The following is a 25,223-nucleotide window of genomic DNA, read 5'->3' as shown; positions in this document are numbered from 1 at the left end:
GGAATCTAGCACTGGAATGAAGGCACTGCTTTCCTGCGCCCAGAGGGCTGATTCCAGGAACAGGAGCAAGTGTCAGACTAGAGATGTGATATGAAACAAGAGTTATACGTGGCTGATGCAGGTGAGTTCAACCCAAAGTTGACTGGAAACACATCATAAAACCCTTCAGCGGACTTGAAGCCTGCTTTCTCCTGGAGCTTCCACGGCTGTTGGAGAACAGGGATAGCGCTGAACCTCCCCCTTTCAAGGTGTTTCTCACCAGCCTGAGGCTGCCCTGTAAACCTCTGCTTCCAGGTCATCGGCGCTGGGGTCCCAGACTCCACCACCCCCAAGCCAGGACAGCTCACCCCGTAGGCAGCCACACCACGGGCCGTTCAGCACACACCATGGCCACGTGTGACTGGCAAAGCAGACCCGGACAGCAGCCATTCTTATCCCGCTCAGATGCCCAGCCACGAGACCTCCAGCCCCCACATGCCACCACCCAGGGGCAGGTGGAGATCCCTAGCCAGTGGTGACCTTCGGAAGATGGCTGAACCCACCTCCTCCACAGGCACAAGTACTTCTGAAGCCAAACGTCAATTTTAAGAAAAGAGGTGACCATGTATAAGTGGCTGCTTCAGAACAGCCTCAAGCCTTCACTGCTCTAAGGATCAATACACAAAGCCAAGGCAGTGTTGGCGTCCACGACTTGTAAGATCCCTCTCTGGAGTGTTCCCTAGTACCGTGCCACATCCTTACATCTAGACAACGCGATACGCATGGACAGGAATTCCTACGCATGAAAGGGCTAAGAAATAAGTCTGCTTTAAAGCAAGGAGAAAAGACTGATGTTGCTTTTCCCCAAATCACTTTAAGCAGGGCCTGCAATAACCTACATTCAGTTTTAGAAAGATTTACTCTACATCACTGATGGAGCCAGCAACGAGGCTTGGTTTTACACTCAGAATGAACGTTGTTGTTTCCTGGACCCACACCCTTCAACCCTCTCCTGTGCAAGGAAGTTCATATACTACTGGAAATCTGTGATACCAAAAACCAGAGATGCAGAGTGGCAGCAAATGGCTGCTTTCCAAACGGCTTTGTTACAGAACCAACACAGCCACAGAACAGGGACTGCACTTTCCAGGTTGCGCACAGACATGCTTTCCACGTTTTGCCCGGTGTGTGCCTTATATTCAACACGAACTACAGTGCACCCTTATAAGTCAAAACATTTTGCTTGAGGACCCCCTAAGTCAAGCCCTCCCGAGCCAGAAAACACGCCACGTGCTGGCAGCCCACCACAGAAGAACAGCATCTCATCTGCTCTAAGATGAGGGCACTGTCAGTACAGCCTCTTCTGCTCACCCCATGCTCATTTGCGGAGCAAGGAGTCTGTGTACCAGAGCTGCTGTTTTCAGGACAGGTAGGAAATCCAGTTTGGCAGCATACGTAGAATAGATAGTGCTGGAGCTGGCAGCAATTTCCATCAGGAATTATGGGGAATACACAGAAAAAGAGCTAGATTACACATTATGGGATTGCAGATGTTCGACTGCTTTTAACATCAGCTGCTGGAACACTTGGCACCAGGACGTCCCATTCCCATTTTGTCCAAATAGGAGCTCTAATGAACATTCTCATGCCCCAAATACAAACATATTGAACTGGTGTTCAGCTAAAATGCCAATTTGGACACAGCTTCCAATTTCCTTCAGTCCAGGCATGCAATACAGGAGCAAAACCACCTCAAAAACCATATACCAGCTTCCAATTTAAAACTTCTTCAGTGAACGATGGCATGAAAAGAAAGTGTCATTTGATAAAAATAACCTTTTGCAAACATCCCATGGTAAAATGCACAGAAAACTAGGTTCTGCCTATTAAAAGATACCAAACCAAGTTAGCACTAGCTACCAGAAATACATTCTTGCTAGAAGAGTTGTTACAAGAGAAGAGCCAACACAGTGCAAGACCTTAATACAGATAAAACCTTAAACAAATACTTCAACATCAACATTTCAGGGAGTAATTTAAGTACAATAATGCGAAGCAAGTCTTATCTGCTCTGCTGGATATAACAAAAAATAATCCAAGAATAATCCAAGTCATACATTTAAGCAGCAAGTAATGCAATCTTTGCTTCTTGCTGCTGCAATGAGACTGAAACAATACCCAGGAGAAGAAATGTATCAAGAATATGGTCATGTTCAGTTTAAAAACACAGTCCAGGGCACAGAGTACAGCACGTTGTAAAAACATGCAGGCTACTGGCATTGCTTCTGGGTTGCATGAAGGTAACTACTGTCATCGGGACAGACCAAGGGCTATACTGCAGGTGGGCTCACCGTCACACACCGACCAGAGCTCTGTGGCACGCCCAGCTCAGCTCCACACACACGCTGCCTTTTCTCCAAGGTGTCAGCTACCCCCACAACACTTCTCTCCAAAGCTTGCTGCAGATGTGTGGTGAGCCAAGTACAAAGAGTGCTCACAGAGCAGCAACGTGCCCAGCAGACCTGGGGGCAAGGCTTCTTGCAGGCTTGTCAGCACATCAGCTCAAGAGAGGAGGTGGAACAGACTAGCTCAGAGTCACTACTTGTTTGAGGGGTGTTTGTTACGGTGACAGAAAAGACATACAAATAGGTCTGTCCACAAGCTAAGCCTGGAGAAGCTTTGCCAAACATGACTGTATGACAGGCAAAGACCTCATTCAGAAGACAAGTGTGCCCAGCACACTGCCCAGCTGCTGCATGTCGTGACCTACACAACAGATTGCTGCTGTGCATAAAGGATAAGCAGCACATTAATAAAAACTCATGAAATTAAAAAAAGATTATACCACATGTATATAAGAGGACTTGAGGAATCCACCTTTTAAGAGGAATCTTAAAGAACTTGAGGAATCTCCCCTGTAGGAAGGGCATGTAAACAAAGACGTCACTAGATGTAGTGTTTTAACCCTGATAGAGACTGTCACCCAAACAAGAATGGGATCGCTTCGCTAAGAGACATGTGGCAGCCAGACCCGCCGGGGAAGGTGACAAGCATGCCGAAGGGAGGAATGTAGCAGCGCTCTGGAGAATGTGAAAACTCCTCCGTGGTATTTTGGTACAGCCCCTCCAACCCGCACGAAGAGGCTTGTTCAAAGCATGCTCAGAGAAGGCAGAGAAGACAAGACAACACTTGGCTTATCTAAACATTACTCCTATAAATAACGGATGCTATATTCACACCACTACAATTAAGCATCTGAGCACATTAGGAAACGCTTCTTCTCAGGAGTTTGAACAGGGGTCCTAACAGCATCACTGCCATTCAGGTGCACGAAGACAGCTCTCCTTTGGCACTGCAACCATCTCCCGCCTAGCACTTTCACAGGTACGAGCTGGCAACCAGCTGCTGCTTAGTGATTTCTTCTGTTGCTTAGTATAGTGTTTCAGAAGAAAGTAATTAAAGAGGACAGGGTAGAGGTTGCCTTAGGTATGGACAGAGTAAAACTCTTCATAAACATAGCAACAAAAAAATGCAGGTTACATTTAATGAAAAAAAAACAACCCAAAACTTTTGCTGTTGGAATGCAAAACCAAAATCTATTACAGACACACGTATGCACGGACACACAGGTACCTTTCTATCCATCCACTAATGCTAGTCCCTCCTATACTGGCTGAGTATATACCTGAGAAACAACATTAGTGTTGAAATATTGCCCTTTAGAAAGCTTGAAAAATGGAGGGGAACGGAGAGAGGGGGTTGAGAGAGAGCATAAAGAAGCGGCAGTCTCTCCTTTCCAGTTTCCTTCGCATCCTCCACAGCTCAGAACAAGGCCATACACCAGCATGGACACAGCCTGCTCAGAACAAGACCAAAGGAATCAGTTCACAGCTCTACAAAGCACACTAGTGTCAGTACAACTGGGTTTCAGATTTCAAACCTTGAATCTGAAGAAAGTTGTTGCATTTTCTATAAAGAGACTCCTGTACAAGTGCTATGGGACAGCTGCATTCATGTTCAACAACGACTCCAGCTAGACTACTTGCATCAGTGCTGGCTGCCTGTGGCTATTTGGTTTGACGGCAGAATCAAAAGGCGCTTTAACAACTTGCAGTTAACTTCTCCTTAAAACATACATTAGGCACGTGAACAAAAAAACAAGAGCTCAGAATAAACTAGCTTCTCAGCAGAAAAGACACCTGGATTGCAGCATTTCACTGAGGTTCCAGAGAAGGCCGTACAGACACCTGCATGCTGGAAGGTAATTTTTTCAGCGGCTTGTCAGCAGACTGCTTGCCACTGGAAGGAGGAGACTGGACTCCGGGATCTAGCTGGGAAGACTTGGACTTGCGACTGGATAGCAGAGAATGTTTGTTGGGTGTGGCATCTTTTGGGACAAGTTTTTCTTTTGCAGTAATGTTGGCATTGGTTTGAGAGGCTGGTGGGACAACACCTTTCTCCAATTTGTCTTCCAGCACATTTTTACTGCCTGACTTGGAATTGCCACTCACTGTCTTTTTTGAGAGCATCGTTGTCTTTCCCAGGTCTGCGGATCTCCGGGTCTCCTTCTGCCTTAAGGCTGATTTAAAGAAAGACAATCCTTTCTCTTCTGACTTGCTGTCCCTCTTCAAACCAGAACGCACACCAACATTTGGAGACCGCAGGTTGGCCATAGAGGAACTCCGCACATGCTTGCTGTCTACTGCCCTGCTGTCACTCCTAGAGTGGCTTATCCGTGGGGAACTCGTTCTCGAACTGCTGGTAACGCTCGTTTTATCTGACCCCAGACTTATCTTAGAGCCCTCCCTGCTGAGGCTTCGGTCTGAAGTCCGGCTCTTCCCAGCAGAAGAGCCCTTAGTCAATGAGCCTGATGGGGTTTTCTTGGCAGCTGTGGAGGATGGAGAAGAACCTGACTTTTGCTTCTGTTGAGCCGATGGGACAGCCACCTCAAGGGGCTTCGTGCTATGGTCCTTCCTAGCCTGAGTGGGAGCAGGAGACCCATGTCGCCCACTGGCCCTAGAGGAGTCCGTCTTACTTCTAGACCGAGAAACTTTCTGGGAACTCTTTAGTGGAGGAGGAGAAAAGTGAGAGACTTTGGTCTCTTGGGTAGATAAGACTGTCCTTCCCTTCCTCAAACTTTTGTCTGGTTCAGAAACTCCCTTGGAGCTGTGAACCTTCTTAGGGGTGCCATCTGCCTTCTCTGCAGCCAGCCCCGTCCCACTAGGGGCTTTCACCTCCTTGACTGGAGAGCTATCCACGGAATCACTCTGATCAACAAAGGCAATTTGATTGTTGTTATCAAAAGGGTCCAAAGCAGGGTGATTCCTCTCTGGCTGCACAGAGCTTTTACCATACCCATCTGAAAGATCAGAGCTAGATGTCCTTACAACAGACTCTTCCCTGAATGACCCTTCCATGACAGCCAAGGGGGCTCTGCGAGCTGTCCTGTGCTCTCGCCGACTGCCATCACAGGGCTCCAAGTAGCTGCTAGAGAGATTCCTCAGGCTGCCGAAGCAAGAGGTGGAGACTTTATCATCTGCAGCCTCCCCGATCTTCTCCAGCGTGGAAGTAGAGGTATGTACAGGGGAATCTCCAGAGAAGCGCGATGGAGAGTTGGAGCGCAACTGCAGTTTTGCAGAAAGCGACCACGAGGGCCTGACACCATTTTCACTCACTGCCAGTGGGCTGGTGACAGAAGATCTAGATGACAAGCTCTGACGCTGGACACTCCTTACAAAGGGACGAGTTGAAAATCCTCCTGCAGAGAAAGAAAGCTACATCCTCAGTATGAAAGCCAAGCCTGCAGTCGGTTTACCCCACCCATCCACAAATGTTATTTCCATAAGCGAGTCAGACAGCCCACCTACACCACATTGTATGCCTATCTCTTCATGCCTGCTGCAGGCACAGCTTCTTGCGTAAAAGCTGAACAAGGAATTCAACAACTGTTACTGGCTAGTGGTCACCCAGAAGTAACTCTCTCTAAAGCCTATAACTGAAAATCCAGATTTTCTTCTCATCCCCAAGCAGCAGGAGATCAAACACAGGTTTTGTATCTTGGAAGTCCTTGAAGCTAGCACTGAGTTCACCAACTATGATTATGCTCCCAGAAATACATTTTTCTGTATGAAAGAATATTTCCCATACCATCCTGTAAAAGGCAAAAGTAGGATTCCTATCTCTTTAGATAAAGCAATGTATTGTATTTACAAACACAAAGTACAACAATAAGCATTTTAGAAATGCAACCACCATCGTTAGATCTGACAGTTATCACAACACTGCTACAGGGACATCTCTATACTCGCTTCAAAATGCTCAGACTGCTGCCTGAAGCTCCACATTTTCAAGAGTTATAAGGCACGATGTGGAGAAGCCAGGCAAAGTCAGGAACTGAACAGTTATTTGCACACACAAGTGAATTTGCATATCTTCACAGCTCCCTGGGAACAGTCGTCTACAGCATGGCAGCAGACAATGAGTACCTATATTAAGCTGTAGCACCATGTCAGCCTCCCTGCAAAGGTGCTGCAGTGAAACCCAAAAAAACCACAAACACAAGAAGTTCTTGATTGAGAGGTTTAGTTGATGGTATTTCCTTTCTTTGAAAGGATCCTTAAGATTCCTGCCCTGCTCTTCTTCATCCTTTCACACCAGAGAAAAGCTCACCCGTGCCAGAACCCATCTGCTCCTACTGACACAGTGCCTGCCTCCCCCAGCTGCTAGAGGAACTGTCCCTTGTAACTACATATTTTGCAGCTACTAAGATAGTAGGGATCTTGTAACAGAAAGACTAGTGGCCCAATATCCCCCACACACTGCAGTGCTGATACACACCATCATCTTCACTCCTTTCCCCGGTCAGCTCTACCGATTCTGAGAGCGAAGCCAGAGACGTGCGCCGCGATGACGCTGCTGAAGCAATGCTGGGCTGCTTGCTACCAGGAAGACGGCTGACCCAGTGCTCACAGAGCGAGGAGCTTGTGGAGCCTGCAAGGAATCAGGCACAGACATCAGGCCACTAGCATGCAGCTGCAGAACGCATGAAACCTTGGAAGGCCACTGAGAGTCAGGTACGTACTCACTGCACTGGCTTTGACAGATACCTGGAGTCTGGAGCTGGCCCACACAGCCACAGCATCCAGATACTGCCAAGAGAGTAAGTCTTTACTCTTAAGAAGTAGTTATGCTCATAAGTGAAAGACAGAATTGCACTTGTCCCGGTATGCTGTGAATCAAAAGAATCAGTGCAGCAGGCAGGCAGAGGGCAGTCCTTGAGCTGCCACAAAAATGCAGTGCAAATCCTTTCCTTTCCAAAGGCAAGTCACCAAGCCTGCATCTGCCCCAGCTCACTCCGGATTCAACCAACACATTCAGCTGCTGGCTGCCTACCTGAGACCAACAGCACTGCAGGAGGGAATGACCTAGTCGCATCTTTATGTCATTGTTTTGGCAAAGGCAGCTCTGAGCAGAATTACCTGTGGGGGTGGAAGGGGGTTCCCCCATCTCCGCAGCCTCTTTGCCACAACTAGCCTTAACAGAAGAGGTGGGAGTTTCCCACGACCTCTGATGCACAGCAGCAGACTGAGACAAGCCCTGCTGAGTTCTGGGACAGAGAGCGGGGGCTTAAGCAGAGCTGGGCAGAAAATTCTTCAGAAGGCCAAACTATCCATGAAGGACAAACTACAACCACTCCTTGACAATGCCAGCAGGGCTTACCTGCCACAGAGCTGTTAGCAGACCACGATGGGATTGCTGTGCGTCTCTGGTAGAAAAGAATATAAGCTGTGTGCTTGCAGACTTCGTTTTCAGGAAGTTGCTGAACATCACTGTCATCAAAGCAGTACCACTGGCCATCAACTGAGTTTTTGCAATATGCTGAGAGAAAATACATTACTATTAGACTTTCCTCACTCCTACTACTCTCAGATTTGCTGCATGATAACGTAAACACAACCTTATCTGCTATGATGGACTCAGAGGAGAATGAAAGGAATAGATTTATTCATGCAACACATCCTCTTCCAGTCTGACTGGCAAGACAGGGACCTGAAGCCACCAGAATACCATAAACAGCTCACATTTCAGGATTTTCTTTGTCCAACATTACTGCTCAGAACAGAACACCACTTGGGGTGGCTCCATTCACTTCACGTTCTGTTACTTATGGCAGTCTGCCTCCACCAGTGGATCTCCTTCTGACTAAGGCCACCCAGGACAACACAGCCCAGAGACATACATCAGAGGGCAAAACCAGACACGCACATTTTCTGGGCTGCTGTGTGAAGTCATACAGATCCTAAGAACCACCAAGCAACTTTGTCTATCTCTGGCTGCTCTGGGAGCTGCTGGAACAAGCAAAGAGGAGTTCATAAACTGGCTGTGCACATAGGCAATGTGCAAATACTTCCTATGTATAACAGCCTCTTGCAACTACAGAAGTTCTGCGTTGAGTGGCCAGGAGCATTTTTGAAACATGAAATGCCAGTTACATTACTCTGAAGGAAAAAAAAAAGCAGAGAAAGAAACATACAGTAAGACATTTGGGGTCAACAGGCACTGTTCCATTCCTCAAAATCATCAAAGTTACCCCTCTGGTATCACATAGCCAGCCCTTGTTAGCTGGGTTAGGTCCTTTTGTCAAGAGATATTAAGAAGTTATGGACACTCAATAGAAAAATATAACCATTTTCTTTCTGAAAGTATCCAACGTACTTAATATTGCAGGATACTTGCCTGTATAGTGTCCCCCTTGCATGGTGCCATGATGATTGCAGACAGCATACAGGTCATAGATATAGTCCTCAGGATCCCTTCCGAGACCATAAGGTCTCCTCCAGGGTGACCAGTGAGATGGCAGACTCCAGCTGCTCTGACTGCGTTTAACAACATGAGGAGTCATGTCCAAGCCACTCAAAGGGAATTTAACCATGTTTTGAAGTTTCATCCTTCGGTCTCCTTCCTGTGTAAACAGAGAATAGTACGAGCTGCAGTGGCAGTGAGGCCACTATGCTTGGGGAAAACAAAAACCCAGGAGAGGAATGCATAGGGCAGAACACAGCTGCTTCTGAGGAGGTGGTCTAGTCAGGTCACTCTCTGGCTGAGAAGCAGTCCTCCAGCATCACTGCAGACATCCTTACCTGTCTAAACCTTTTGAGATGTATGATGAGAACATCAGGTAGGGTCCAGAGGCTCAGTGTGATGCTACCCTGCTGCAGCTGCTTGCAGTGTGGGCATCGCCATGCGTCATCTGGGGCAAGCTACAAGGAAGACGCATGAGTAGGTATTAGTTTCCAAATTCCAAGGCAGCTTTTAGTACACCACTGTTCCTCTGCTGCCCCAGGCCCAGTGTAGACACTGACACCTGCACCCCATCTACCTCCAGCATTTCTGAAGCTCATTGGAAATGCAGGGTTCCCAATGATGCTTTTCAAAATAGCAACAAGCAAAGAGACACGTGCACCTCACGCAGGGTGCACTTCCCACTGCAAGACAGAATTCAGCTAGTGCTGCTGTGCAGAGAAGCTATTTCCACCTTATAAACCCCAATCCCTTTGAAGTGGGGAGAAGAAAAAACAAAGGCAAAAAGCAGGCAGGCTTGGCAGCCTGAGTAAAAGTATTCTCACAAGAAAACCAGCAAAGAATCAGAACAGAAAGAAGGCAGGTGTACTTCAAATTTTATCTCTGACACCTCGCTGCCCTCTGGAAACCCTCTTCCTCCCTGTGTCCCAATGGCACAGACTTACAAACTGCAGAGATTTTCACTGTTCACCAAGGAGAATGTGTCTTTTCAAAGACACAAACACAACATGCATTTCCCTCCACAGCCCAGTGCTCAGAAAACTCAGAAGCCAGAGAGCTTTTTGTCAAACAACTTTTCCCTCACCTCTGAAGGAAGTGACAAGAGAGGCTCCAAAATTATTAAAGCTCAATCATGGGTCCGCAGTCCACCTCTAGGACCATCCCTTTTTACAGCAGATTAGAGACCTCTGGCAAAGAAATACAGATTGCTTACGTGTTCCAGGCAAGGGCCAGATCAGACCCATCTCTAGTCTGCCCTATGGCACACCATCTCTCCTGCCACTTCAACCTCCTCACACCACAACCTGAGCTAGAGGAGGAGAGCGGCCACGCTTCTGGAGAACTGAGCTCAGTGGTCACTGCGCTGCCATTCAGGGGGTCCCACTCAGTGGGGGTTGCCTTGAGCCCACCCCAGCCCTGCTCAGGCTTGGAAACACACAACTGCTCCAAGACAGAGCAATAAACTCCCATGAAGAAGCCGCGCTGTTCTAACCCTTTATAATGTATGCCAGGAAAAGACATTGCTACTGCAGAACAGAGGAGTAAGTTCTCATATCAACATTTGGAGGACAAAAACCCCAGAAGCAGTACCTCCCACAACTTTCTCCTCACTGCAGAGAAACTGTTAGCAGGACTGGTAACTAGTGTTGTGTTACAAATTTATTCTCCTGTCCCAACAAATCAGTGTTTGCAACAAATCAGAAAACAGCTACTCTGCTGAGTGTGGGAGTTCAGGCAGCATGTGGACCAGCCAGACCTTCCGAGTTTTGGCTGCTATACAGTCTTGTCCCTACCTGTTCCTCTTTGGTGTACAGTTGGAAACACTGAGATAAAGTGCAGGTCTGAGGTTGATGATGAAGCTCTCTCTGCTGGCGGACGCTTTCGGAGTCTGGAATATACTCCTCTTCCGTATTCACAAACAAGCTGCATCAGGGAGACAACACATTTACCAGCATATCCACCCGCTCCCCATGCTGCCAGGGAGCCATCCTAAAGGTACAAACAGCAGCTCTTTTCTGGATTTGTCCCGCTGCACGTAAGCAAGAGCTGACTGGCAAGAGATCCCACCAGGGCAACACAACTGAACACAGGGGTAAACAGCTTCAGTGAGCACCCACTCCAGTTTATCTCAGCAGAAAAAGCTACTCACTGCCCACAAGCTTTCTCACACAAATACGATTTGTGGGGGAAGGAGCTACAGGCGAGACGCCTGCTCTGTAATGCAAAACGCCGACTACAACTCAGAGCAAGTCTAGTGCACCCACCCCAGTCTGCGCCTACAGACAGGGGCCAGGGCAGGGGGTAGAGTTTCTGAGGGGTCTCATGTTTGCTGAAGGGTACACAATTCACACAGAGCCAAGCTGGCCACAAGCATCACTCTCAAGGTGAACACACTTTAAGGCTTTCTACTTCATACTTACTAATCTTTAGTTTCTTTGTCCCATTCTACCACTAATTTCACATGAGCAGTTCCCCCCTGTCCACATGACTTCAATGCCCTGGAGAGAGGAGCAGACAGAGGTTAGACCACCTTTCAATCTGAAGCCTACATTATCTTTTACATGCATATAACCTCTCCCCACTAGCCCTTCATCCTTCAACTCCCACACAGCTCAAGTTTGCAAAGGAGTAAAAGGGATTCATACAGCAAAGAACATGGCAAAGCTGGCAAACTGCCTTTACCTAAGTACATTAATTCTGTAAGTAAACGTACACTTATTTACAGAACAGGCATCTACAAAAATTTCTGAAGAATAACAGTCACTAAAAAAAAAAATTTAAAAATGGGGGGAGTAATACTTTCATTCTCTTCTCCATTTCCAAGGAGGACAGACTCCAGATGGCACGACACACAACTGAGCAACCCTCACACAGCTTCTCGAGGACACTCAGTCGTTTCCCTGCTCCTCAGGCCTGTGAAGTCCATTCCCCACAAGCACACCAAGACTGTCCTTTTCTGTATGGCTATACACTGAGTTCCCAGCTGACAAACCTCTCTCCACTCCTGGGAATGAGGACTAACCCACCTTTCCACTGTTGGATGGCAGAGGGGTCGCTCCTCCTGAGGTAGCAAGTACGTTATGCCCACAACACTGACCACTCGCAAGCTGAATGGGCAAACCTGCAAAGAGAGTAGAAGCCATCTCAGTGACTCAAACCCAACTTACCTATGTGCAAACCTGCTCTCAGCACCAGCTAACATGTACTTTATCTCATGTGTTTTACGTGAGAAAGCAAATGCACAAGGTCTCCAATATGTCTACACCAAGCAGCTAACAGAGGGGCGAGGTACAGCAACTGAGGCTTTGTACCCACAACTCCTCTACAGTGACCAGAGAAGACACCCCTCTTTACCCCTCTGCTCTCAGAGGGAGTTCTCATCAGAAACACGCAGTCACTAAGCAAACGTTTCAGCTTTTCTTTTAGGGAGACACCACCAACCCATAGATTTCCAGTGCAGACAGCAGCACTAATCTCTCAAGTCCTTCTTGGGGGTGAGGAAGGAAGTGAAGCATGCAATTTCTTCACCTAATCAGTATAATCTTACTTATACCTTTCAGCAAATAGACAAAAGCACCAAAGAGTGGAATACCACACTTGGACATTATTGCACAAAGAAATATTGGGAAGCCATCAGTTCAGCGTGTGCATGTTTATCGCTGCAAGTAACTGGCCTCCCCTTTAGTTCACGTCACACAGAGCTAGAAGCCTCAAAACAGACAAACCATTTGCCTCACCTGCATGCAGGCTGCAGGCCGCAGGAAATACTGCATCTTCTCCAGAATCTCCTTCTGCAGAATATCCCAAGCAATTGTTTTTTCCAAATGCAACACAAAGGGCAAGCCAAACCTACAGGAAGGAGTAGCATTTGAGGGAGCAATTAAAAGATTATTCTGTTCAGCAATCGGATCCCCAAACTCTGAGAGTGCCACTCTCCTCCTCACTCTGCACCTACAGAGCTTGGCATGCTTTGGATGAAACTCCTCAGAAACCAGGCATTTAAAAACTTGTCTCCAGAGGAGAGACGCTTAACTTCCAGGAAACACTGTTATGGCTGCCCATGCAGAGGGCCCTTTTTAACTGGCTGCAGCCCTGTTCTGTGCTCAAGCAGCTTGCTTCAGGCTGCAGAGCTTTGCAACCTGGCTGGGATAACTTTCTTGTGAAACAAACTTCAGCGGCTGAGATAGTTCTCAGTCCACGGTTGGTACAAATGCCTTTGCCATGGTCGTTTCTCACTTCCCCCACCTAGCGTTTGCACTCTCGTTAAAAATTTCCACACATCACGTGTGGTCAGATGTGCTTGCTGGTCTCTCAAACCAGATAGCTCTATAGAGAGGTGGTATGTCCTTCCAAATGGTCTGCATTCACCACTTTACAACAACAGTGGACTATTTGAAGGTCACCAAAATTAGGAATATTTTGCTGCATTCATTAACGTTCTTTGATCAACATGTTCTTTAGCACCTAATGAAGCTAGGAATGCAAGCTGTCGCTCCTTCACCTTGCGTTTTCACTACAGGGTGAGTAAAACCCAGGTCAATTAAGGAAGCAGCCAGAAGAGTAACTCTGTGAAGCTGCCAGTCACCTTTTGCTCTGCTGTCCAGTGCACGCTCTGTTACACACCAGCAAGACAATCTTGTCGTTTGCTGCTGGTTTAGTAGAGGACTGTTCCAGTTTTCCAGACCTCACTGTTCCTTGAGAGTAAGATATTGTTCGGGAGTGCTCAGTGCCACATTTCAAGTTATTCAGGTTATTATTCACATGTATTCCTGAAAAATTAGGAGAAAGGAAACATTTTGTTATGTCATTTGCCTTTAGTGCCCTGACACCCCCCTCAAGAAACCCTCTTTTGGCTGCAGAAGAACAGGACAATATGGAATCAAGACCATTTTTATTACTTGTATGAAGGCTTCAAAGAGCAATTATTTTTCATAGTGACTATTTCTTTACAGAAAGAAATTATATGCAAGTGCTCACCTAACTGATTTTTCACAGTAATTTCAACAAATACTCATAGGTTTTCTTGCGGGCAGACAAACCTAAGTGACAGAAAACCTACTAGTTACTTCCAATAGTAAAATTTGCCTTTGATTAGGCTCCACCTACCCAGGATGCAATTACTCCCTTTCACTGAGAGGGAAATGCAGAGAAGCTCAGTTTTTTTCAGCTTTGAAAGAGAAAGTGTTCATTCCTGAGACTAAGCAGTCTGGCAATCACTGGCAATCTGATTGTAAATAACACAATTTCAGTGGCTTCATCTGGTCTCTAGCAGATCTTTGAATTAAGCCTGACAACAGTTTTCACATTAAGCCACCCTGGGCCGCAGAATCAGCCCCGGGAAGAGGAAGAAAAAAGTGTACATCGCTTCTTGATAACCTCCCGGCTGACAACACTATTAAGTCTGCTGGAATGAGTCTGGACGAAGTCGGAGTTGAAATTGATACACCAGAACATCAACTACTTGTGGACTTCTATTCTCAAGTACATCCTTTTCCAAAACAAGCCTCCCTCACCTAGTCACCTGAGGTGGGCATTAAGTGGAGTTATCAACTTACCTCTCTGACTAAGGATACCCTCAGGCCTAAATATCTCTGGGGTCTCAAAGGCAAAAATGCAGTCGCTTTCATGAATGGTGTCCAGGTCATCAGTATCGCAGAAGGAACGATGAAACCCATCGTAGTACATCTCCGTCAGCACGATCTAGAGTCAGCAGAAGCAAACCAGAACCCATTAAACCACCCATGCTTGGTCCAGCTGAGCTGCCCTGTCTCTCAACTGGGATTTTCCTGCTACAAGAGGACATTCCTCAAAACATCCTGGCATTGGCCAGGAGCAAAGAAGAGGGAAAAGGACTGCTATAAAAAAGAAGCTGGGGTAAAGGCGGTATTGTGAAGAGGTTTTGGTGGGATCCGACAGCTTTCTTGAAGCTCTTCCTACAGAGGAGTTCCTCATAGGTGCCCAATGGTTCCCTCACTGCCAGCATGCACGAATCACTGGGTGAGGGTCTGCACGCTCCACAGATGGCTATCCCAACGTCACCAGGTTTCAAAAAGCCAATGCACAGGGAAAAGCATGATCCAGGTCATCATCACCCTGCTTCCCCCATTCAAGGGCAGCGAATTTAAATTCCTACATATCCAACATAGGACGAAAGCCTCTGCACTCCCTCCCACTGAAGGCAGGGCACGCGGGTGACGAGACCAGCCCATTACCTGCTCCGTGGGTATCTTGGTCTCTGAGGAGACAGCCTCCCGCAGCCTGGCCACTGTTCCAGAGATGGGCACTGCCACCCCAATCCGCATGCAGTGAGAGCACTTCCCCTGGTACACCACGGTGACATAGAGCGGCCTGCAGAGAGCACGGGAGGTACTGCTGGGCTGAGCATTTCCTGGCAGTACCTCGAACACAGTCAGCCCAACCTGGGTGCATCCAGGCTGCCCATAAGCTACAGGGCCGTCTCGGCAGTCCAGATCCACCTTACACTGGAGTTACGCTTGGCCGCAGCCAGACAAATACGTATGATTTCCAAAGACTCCTTTCTTACTACGTGGACTGGTGTTACTTGATCCCACAAGCAGAAAGTCTTCTCAAAAAAGCCCCACAAAGTTAAAAATAAAACTCTCTATTACAAGGCAATTGTAATTTTCCAACAAGGATCCTGTAATGCAGCTTAGGGCAGTCCTAGGCAGCACCTTAAAGCACTCAGAGAGAGTTGCTGCTAGGAACAGCTGCTCCAGGTTGTCTCTCAACACTCAATCCTGCCTCCACCAGTAACCAGAAGTACTACCTCGGGAAGAGAAAAGTGGGGCAGCTAGCCTACCTAGGGATACCTTCCCTGGAAAGCCCACTCAGCCTCCACACGGTGGTGGAGCAGGGACTTCTGAACCAAATGTGACATCACCATATTTAATATGTTCTTTCATTACTTTGTTCCCTTGCTTCTTGAACCCATACAAGTTTTCTGCATCCAAAACATCAGGTGAAGGAGTTGCTTATTTATATAATGGGTAGTTTTGCTGTGCATCACTTTATCTTCGCTCCGAACTTATTATCTGGATTTTTTTTTCTCCCTGGAGCTTTTTTCTTTATTGGCAACAACTGTCTTTCAAAAAAAGCAAAACATTTTGCAGGAAAGCTTTTAACTTCACTTTTTGAAATTGGAGTGATCAGTGAGACTGTTCTAAAAGAAAAAAAAAGTGTTCCATCCTTTTCCCCTTTTTAATTTTCAAATGCTATAAATTAAGTCAAAAGCAAAATATTTTGGTTACCTGAATCAAAGATTTTTTTTTTTTCTCCCAAAAATTAATTCTATAGGAAGTTAAGGGTGGGGGTGAAGGGCCATTCTGAAACAAGTAAAAGGCTCAATTTTCCAATTTACCTACAAAGCAAAAAATTTAAGCCCCATATGGCCCTATCTATCTTTTTTAAAGACTTACTGGAGAGATTTTGCTGACATCTCTCTTCCTTCTGTAGCAAATTAAACAACACTAATGCACAGGAAACAGCCAACGTTAAGTTCAAGACAGTTACATACCGTGTATGAGGCAAAGGAATCGGCAGAGAGATGCAGAGAAAAGGGTCAAAGGTGTTACTCTGCTTCTGGCAATGAGGGCACGTCAGAGAGGACCTAGTACAAATATCAGTAATAGGACAGAGTTATACCTCATTTCATCAGGAATGGGTAATTCATCAAATCACAAATAACAGCCTTCGCATGTCAACCTGGCTGCCGCTTTCTACTCTTCTTTCTCCAAACAGAGTGGCTCTGCACAGAGGCTGTGTGTGACATAGCTGCTGTAAATGATGGACTCCCGATTTCTAGATCCTTTTAAAGTAATTAGCCTCAAAGTTCATTACAGGGCACGCCAGGAAAAGACTTCACTCCAGTCACTGAATTTGGCTTTTAATAAACATCACTGCAAAATTAATAATTCACCAACAGTAGCTCCAACATGGAATACCTGGAAGGATTTTCTCTTTGAAGAGAAGGGAAGTGACGGGAAAGAGAAGGCGACAGTCAGCACTGCAAGTGTACAGATCTCTCTTACTCAGAAGGGAAAAACTCCAGACAATACATCTCTCACGTTCAGAATTAACCTGCACCTTACACTGGCTTCATGTTTTATACCAGGCTTAAGGCTCCTCCTTTGCAAAGGAAGCCTTGGAAATACTGGGGAGAAAGCCCAGCAATTAAAATTCTTACAGCAGCACAGATATAAGCCATTGAGGAGCACTGGAAATTAGGTTGTTTTCTTATATTAGTTCTGAAATTAGAAAGCTCCCTTCCCAGGCAGTATGGGAAACTCATGGCAAAAACCCTGAAGGGACAGTGAAAGATTCAGCTCAGAATTCCCAAGTGACAGGTAACAGGAACTCTGCAAGATGCCTGGGACCCGTAACTCCCCAGCAGCCTCCAGGCACCTCCAGATCTTGCCACAGGCTCTTGCCTCTGAACAGCCAGGGTAAGCCTCACAGCACTGAGTCGTCCTGAGTCTTTGCTCCCTTGAGCACTGACTGGCTTTCAGGATGCGTCAGGGCAGGTGAAGAGGTGGTACATACTTTAGATTTTCACAGAATATACCAAATCAGAAGTAGTGAAACTCTCCTCTGGAGCATTTTTTTTCAGGAATTCAGAAACAGCTGTTAACACAATGACACCAGTCTCAACTGTACCAGGAGCTAGTGTCAGAGTAGAATTATACTGGGGTCACCATTACACGTAGTAGAATTATACTGGGGTCACCATTACACACAATAATGCCTCAAAATTTACAAAATATCATACCTGTACTGGGCTTGAAAGAGTTCCTGCACAAAAGTACTACTGATTGGAAAGGCTGGTCCCTCGAGCAGCACGTCATCCTCCAGCGGTGGCTAAAAGAGAAGAATAAGCCTTAGAAGCACATCCAAGCGTGGAGGTGCACCACACTAGATGGCTCCAGTACTCCTTGTCCAATTTGTGCCCAAAACCACCAGAAAAACGTCGCAAGATTTTTAAATAACAAGTGCACTCTGCTCACACGGGTGGTTATGCAGGAATGTGAGGTAGCTAGGGCAGCCCAAGGGAAGGCAGGGATCTCACACCAGATGATGTGCCTGGCAGTCCCTCCCCTGTAATGCCTCCCAGCTCTTGCAGAGCAGTATGTGACATTAACAAATGGTTGTATCGGGGATCACTTGCCAGGGATTAGTGAAACGGCTAGTTACACAGGGCCAGAAACAAACAGTATTTTAACCCAAGCTTTTGTTCCATACAAACTATCAGAGCTGAGAAGCCAACAGGTAGATGTAATTTAAAAAGACAGACTGTATGCAAAGTTACAGCTACTCTCCCACATTGGCTCCCAGCAAAATCCCTTACCTTGAGTGGAGGCATTCCGCTATAATTCACTACATTGTTCAGATCTTCATGGACTCTATCTAGAAGCCAAAGCAGGAACTCCTGTGCATCATGCTGGGCATTCCCGCGGTACTGCATAGCGTTCTTGGACACAATGTTCTGCAGAGAGACAGAGACGATGTACTGCAAAAGCACAAGAATCAAGCGCTTCCCTTTACCAAGCCCTCACAATCAGACAGGCACAGTTAACAGCGCACTCAAAACCAGGGACTGCCGACAGCTCTGGATGGGGCACTGCCTTCCCACCCCCTGGGGACAGGCCAGAACGTACCATCGCGTGCGGGACCCTCCGCACAACTTGAGTCAAAGCAGCAGCTGATGCCTCGCTGGGCAGGCAAACTGCCCCCTGCTCTCAGAACAGACCAGAAGGGTTACAGCAGTGGTTATAGAGCAACTGCATCATTGTTTAAACAGAAATGTTTATAGCAAACTTGGGACTCAATTAGATGAGATGAGCACCAAAACAATCAACCTACAATATTTTCACATTGGTCAAGAACGAGGCAAGCTCACTTCAATCCACTGACACTGACAAGCAGTATTTCCACATTTCGACAGGCTCTGCTAACACAGAGCAAAGGGTGTTTTTAATCATACCTATCCATGTACCACAAGGTCTGAAACTGTTCATTTCCTAAAATATATTTAAGCTGAAGCAAACAAATATTTAGTCTCCTAACGTACACTCACGCTGTCTAGCTTTGGTGAGGTAACAGATTTCCCAAAACCTAGATGCAGATGCTCAGTGCTAATACAGGTATCCAATTCCAGCAACCAGCCAAAATCAGTTAATCAAAACTGCAGATGCTTTGCTTCTACAGACTGATCATCCCAATAATATGCAGGTAGAGCAAACTTACTTCGCATCAGACACTCTCTTAAGCACATAAGCACTACAGTCACCATGTAATTTTCTCCACTAATTATCAAGTATCCACTATGCACAACTTACTCATCCTAAATACCATCTTCTATTGCCACTACCCAAAACAGAAAACTTGCTTCAGATGGACCACTGAGCAGGAGGAAGAGCGCAGTTTGCACTGGCACTGCACACAGTTATGAACGACTGTCCCGGCCAGCCAGATGCAGCTTTCCCTCTAGCTGGAGCAAGCGCAAGGAACCAAAACATCACAGAACGACCAAGGCCAGAGCAGTGTGGTACCTGACGGGTGCTGCTGGGCTGGCGAACTCCAAACAAGGCAGGACTCAGAGGCGCGATGTGCCATAGGTGCGATGCGCACAACTGGCACTACTTTGGATACATGCTAAGAGCCTGGGGAAGGCATCTAAATTTACTCTTGAATTTCCAGAAAAGCCATCTCAGAAGGACACCAGCACACCCAAGGGATTTGCTCAAACCTGTTTTAATTCCGGACACAAATGGGAAGGGCTTGAAGCTCACCAGCAACTAAAATCTGCACTTGGCAGATTTATCCTTGCCCTGCAGCTCTGGGGACACCTTTCATAACACTGAAGTTTGCATTGAGCCCTCCAGCCAGGCCACGCGTGCCCCTTCCCCGGGACGATGTCTCCTCCTCCTCCTTGAAAAGCCAACGGGAGCCCACACCAGGGTTTGGTAGGGCGTCTTCCTCGCCAACAACCAACATCAGGAAACGCCTCCTCTGCTCTAGCTCTCTGATCTCACTTTACCTCCACCCAAATGGCCAGCCAGCACTCACTGATGTGCACTGGAGGACACGGCACAGGCTCTGGAGGACGAGAGCCAGGCACCAACATCTGCATTAAGCAGGAATACTCTCTGCAGTAATGTGCCATGGTGGGCTGACCCCAGCAGCTGAGCCAAGTTTCCTTCCCGAGCAGCAGCTGCCACCACTGCCGTAGAACAACTATCACATTCTGCTTCTTCAAGGAGGCACCAGGCCACAGCCAGGAGAGCCAGCCTGCTCCTCCCGCTGCTCATGAAACAGGCAGGACACCCATCTAACACATGGTCACGGGTCAGCCATGCTACCATTCCGCCAATTTTAACCACATAGTGAATACCAGGCTTTTCTTTGTAAAAATAGGCTCATGGCAAAGCTCATGTCAGTCACACAGCTATTCCCCAACCTTCCTGTGCTGCATGCTACCAGGAAGAGAAATCCTGCTTGGGATGTGCTGCACCTACGTCCTTCAGTACACCTGCGGAGAGACAGAAAGTGCTTACACGGGACTCAAACTTGTTTGAGCAGGGTCCCCAAAAAGGGGCAGTGGCACCAGCAGAGACCAGACTGTACCTGCAGGGCAAGAACCACGCGGGCAGGCTGCGGCAGACCAGCCGCCCCAGGGAGCACCAAGAGGGGCCAGGCAGGCTGCCCACATGCACGGTACCAGAGCTCCTCCATTTCTCTAATCAGACTTTGCAATAGATTTGAGAAATGAGGTTGGGCTGCTCGCTTTATCCCTCTAGAAAATGGGGTCACCAGAGCGGGGGTGGTGGTGATGAAAAAGACAGGAAAGGACTGATAAACATATACTCTCTATCCTCTATAATCTGTCCACCTGCCTCAAGGCAGCAAAACAAGTGAAAACAGAAATAATCCGCTCTCATTACATATGTGCAAGCCCTTCTGACAACAGATTTACTGCCCTGGCCTGCACAGGGACCAGCACCCTCCCACACAAAATATGTAAACACAGTTTTAAACAAGTAGCGGTCCACAGCAAATGCTCACCTCTGCACCACACAAGTGTGAGCCAAGCACACCCCTGCTTGGTGCTCACTGTAAGGTGAGCTTGAGACGCTGCCACAAGCCAATTTACTGGGGAGAAAAATCTGAAGTAGTCTGTGGGGACTCAAAGATTAAAGAGGACCAAACAGCCTTCTCCACTCCTAGTTCCCATTAAGCAAAACAAGATCCATTGGCAGGAAAAAAGTGAAAGAACATGACCCAAAAAATTATCTTAAGCCTCTTCAGATATCAGCCCGATACCTCTTGCCCTCCTTCAGCAGAAAGCCTAGTGAATTATTCGTGTTGCACCAATTTATGAAATTTAACACAAACCCCTGAAAACACAGTGAACATACTTGCAGATCCCGGTCTGATACCTAAACACTCGACATTCACCCAGCAGGTATCAGGACAAGATGGCAATGACCTAGAGAAGCCTAGTTCAGCTGTGCTAGAAACCCACTGCCCAAGTCGCACCTAAAGACACAACCTTGTCGCTTCACCAGCTGACATTGACTAGCCTAGACCACGGGCGCTCTCATAACCAGACCTCTCCTTCGCAGCACCAAACATCCTTCAGCCAAACACCGCAGCACAGGGTCCCACGCCCACCAACTTTATTACAATTTTCGGTCTTGTACTTCTCCTGTTAGATTTACAGAACACTAGTTTCTTGATCAGAGCACCATGCATTCTTTTATTTTTAAGACCGACCCAGGCTGACCCATCTTAGGGCGCTCACAAGGCAGCTCCTGGCGGCTGGATACCAGCAGGGCCCCGCAGCAGGTCTCGAGGAGCACTGCTCCGCAGACCCAGGCCCTGCCTCAAGCAGGGGCGTTGGAGCCGGTCACCTTTCCAGCCCCATGACAGCGTGACTTGACTCCATGATCCCAGCTAACAGTCAGCCGTTGCTGACAGGATTTAGTGGGACATCTAGAATTAGGAAAAATTAATATTCAAAAATATCCAAAACATCTGTAGCAAGGAGAGAAGACTGATATTCACAGCAGCTGTGTTTAGCTGAACGCACCCAGACAAGTGTAGGGATTTTTGGAGATTTCCTTTGCAAACATTATCTTTGTTCAAAAAAATTACACTGAAAATTAAATTTAGCCCTTAAATTACTGTGTCAAGTTCCAAACTGAAAATCAATCACTGAAGTGTGAAGCAGAGATTTTAGTCCAGTCTTAAGTGGTTATCTCACTAGATCTTTTCTCTAGAACTGGTATCCATGCCACCACAGTAACACACTTGCCTTTTAATGGCCTTATTCATCCTTCCCATTCCCTCCTGCACCCAGCTCAGCACACCAAGGCGACAATGACCTGTACCACCATCGAGGGAGGAGGCTCCAAAGGCAGCGCAGGTCGCAGCAAGACCAAGCTCATTCTTCTCAGCAGTGAGTTGACCGAAGAGGGCCAAGAGAAAGAGAGGTGCTGAAACACAGACACCCCCCCACCCCCAGCAGCGTATGGTCCTCTCTGCACTGTGATATAAAAAGGTATGATATCATCAGGCCAGCATTAATGCTTTTCAGTCGGCATGCTACGAGCCAGCTGCCTTATCTGGTCTAGTTTGTTTTAGTGAAGTTAGCCAACAGGTGCTACCACTGCACTTTAAGTCCTAGTCTAGACAGAGTTGAAGATAAAAGGGTCTTTAGTATTGTTAGGAGGAAGTGGATCTGGTATTTCAAGTAAAAAAGGGGGTGTGGGGGGGGTTCTGTATGGAAACAGACATAAGAAAGGACTTCAGGAATCCAGGCTAGTATTTCTTACCGCCTCTCTCTCAGTGTCACCAGCACATCACTCCAGTCTAGACCCTCACTGGCTTTTACTGACGTGCATTCCTGGTGATGTGTCGTCCTACTGCGAGCCACACAAGCCCGTAACACCCCACAGCAGAGCGAACCCCAGGGATTCGCAACAACCATGTGCCTGTATCTGTGTCATTCCTTGTCTCAGAAGCATCTCCATGATAACTGTTCTGGTTTCCTCGACACTCTCGCAGCCTGAGCGGACCAAGGATAAAGAGCTGCCTGTGGAGATAGATCACAAGATGTTGGAAGTGATTCAGGAAGCACTACAAAATATCAGACGCAATTCCCTCACAAGAGGCTCTGCTACAAAAACACTCCAGCAATAGCAGCGTGTTCTCAGCGTTACTCATGCTTCCTGCCATCGCTGCTACAAGTGGGTTTGTTATTACTTATCTGCATCTGCTGCTCTGTGAAATGTTATGTGCCTTCCTCCCAATACACTCTGAGATGCTGGGGCAGCAAAGCAATCCAAGACAGGCAAGGTGTAAAGGAGGAGCAACAGACAGGCAGTGCGGAACAGTCAGTACAAAGGAACACAATTAAATCCAAGCGAGAGATAAAGGCGCTGACTCAAATAAACAATTTAACAATTTGAGAAAAATACCAGGAACTCCTAAAGCACAATCTCCACTCAACTAGATGGCTCAGCAATCAAATACAGCCCCACACACTTCCCTGCCTCCAAAGCCAGCCCCCTCACTCAGGCTGAGGGCAGTAGGCTGTACGAACAAGTGGTGGGGACCCTACACCCCTGTGCAATAGATGGGGGACTGCAACCTCTTGGCAAGCCAGACTGGCAATTCCTGAACAGCTCCAATAACATTCGATGGGCAAGAAAACAAACAGAGAAAGTATCTCATCACTTAAGCTTCGTCCACCCTGAACCTCTTTGTATTTATTTTCTGAGACTCCCCTTCCAGCTCATCAGCTGCAAAGCTGCCACCCAGCTGCAGCAGGCCTCCTGCCCTTGCTCTGGAGCTTGCTCTGGCCTCCTCTCAGCGCAGGGCTAGGGTCATTCAACTTAGTCTGTAATGGTGCAATCCAGGTGACATCCGCGCACCTCAGGCAGAAGAAACCTCAGTTTAGATGAGACCACAACTGCAACGCCCCTCCCCAAGATACCTGCTCAGGCACCCAGGCTGCAGAAAGATTACTTTACACAAGGACAGGATAAGTCAAAACATAACCTCAAACTTTCTGTCCTCTTTCGCTCATCAAGTAAGAGAAGACAACACCTCATTTTGCTGGTCCTGCTCATGCTGAACCCGCTGCAACAAAGCAACAGCAATTGCAGCTGGCTGCAGATTCAGAGTTAAGAAGCTATTGGTTTAAAAAACACATAAAACCACATTAAACCCACTACATTTACCAACCCCCCATAGCCTTTAATCCTCTGCCCCCAATCTGAATCTGTTTAAGTAGAGGTGGCGCATCTGAACAGACTCCGTCCATCACCAGAGGGTATTAAGAACAGGTCAGGAACGATTTTGGTGCAGCTGTTTCAGATGTGAGGCACCAGAAGCAGTCTCCGAAGCTCCCTTCCCAACACCTTTCCACAACTGTACAGCCGTGCACCTCCAGCCCCCTTCCTCAGCATAGTCCCTAAGTTTGGCAGAAGGAATGAAGTCTTCCCTTCCCCCAGATGTGCAAGCACCGGCACGCAGGCACCCTAAATGGAAGTGGCACCGTCAGAAGAGATAAGAGTGGGAAAATCATAATTTCATATTGATCGCATACACTTATCTAACCCCCTAATGCAAGCACCCTATAACCAAATAAGTCCCTGTCCGTCTATAAAGCAGATTTACGGCAAAGACACATTATCATTTTTATTATTAAACTTTCAGTGGGCTGATCATTCATCTATTGCTCTAAATAGATGCAATAAATAAAGCCAAACATAGCTGAACTACTGGCCTCTCCTTTGCTGCTGTTATTGTTCCAGATCACAAAGACAACTAATGGAAAAATGTCAGTCTGCTATTTTCCAGTGTGCCTCTGGTAGGAAGCAGCTGTGGAAAGGTTTTTGTACATGAACGGATGAAGCCAGCTCATTAGAGACCTGACACAATGACACATGTGAGCAGGAAAGAAAGGCTATTCTTTATCTTTCATTGAACATCATCAAGTTATGATCAACCAGATTTTTTTTTTTTCCATTTTAAACGCACAAACATAGTTCTGTGTTTGAGCAACTTCTACAGCAGACATCTCATGAAGAGTGTTTATCTAAATGACTCCCTCCGCTCACACACAGGAACAGCAATTTCCCCTCTCTGAAGTGAGATGTTCTTTTGGGGGCTATACCCGGGAAACAGTGCGGTTCAGACCCTCTGTTCATCTCCAGACCCAGGGACCAAGCCAAGGCCAGCAGTGACCCTTCGCCCAGGAGAGGGTGCCAGCAGGGAGGTGAGGGTGCCATTACACTCCTTCCTGGCCAGGGCCCTGGCTGCCGGCAACAGACCTGCATGGCTTCCAGCACTTGGGACACGACAGCTCAGCTGCTGCAGGCTGCACACAGCAGAAAAAAGAAAACTAGGAAGACTCAGAG

General features: G+C 47.2%; 1 protein-coding gene across 1 annotated transcript; it reads right to left on the bottom strand.

The window, feature by feature from the left end:
* Nucleotides 1-4,193: 4,193 nt before the first annotated feature.
* Nucleotides 4,194-18,277, bottom strand: USP31 (ubiquitin specific peptidase 31). The gene is made up of 15 exons (XM_009587004.1): nt 18,143-18,277; nt 17,567-17,655; nt 16,316-16,408; nt 14,994-15,129; nt 14,337-14,481; nt 13,367-13,550; nt 12,519-12,630; nt 11,808-11,902; nt 11,202-11,279; nt 10,575-10,704; nt 9,120-9,239; nt 8,716-8,941; nt 7,699-7,857; nt 6,817-6,969; nt 4,194-5,737 (listed from the first exon to the last, which is right to left on the bottom strand). The coding sequence occupies exons 1-15, from the start codon at nt 18,257-18,259 to the stop codon at nt 4,194-4,196; spliced, it is 3,381 nt and encodes a 1,126-aa protein (XP_009585299.1). The 5' UTR covers nt 18,260-18,277.
* Between the last annotated feature and the right edge of the window lie 6,946 nt (nt 18,278-25,223).

The sequence above is a fragment of the Fulmarus glacialis genome, unplaced genomic scaffold (genome assembly GCF_000690835.1).
Source record: "Fulmarus glacialis isolate BGI_N327 unplaced genomic scaffold, ASM69083v1 scaffold12631, whole genome shotgun sequence".
Taxonomy (NCBI): Eukaryota; Metazoa; Chordata; class Aves; order Procellariiformes; family Procellariidae; genus Fulmarus; species Fulmarus glacialis.
Note: the sequence above shows the minus strand (reverse complement) of the source record. Positions and strands in the feature narration are given on the sequence as shown.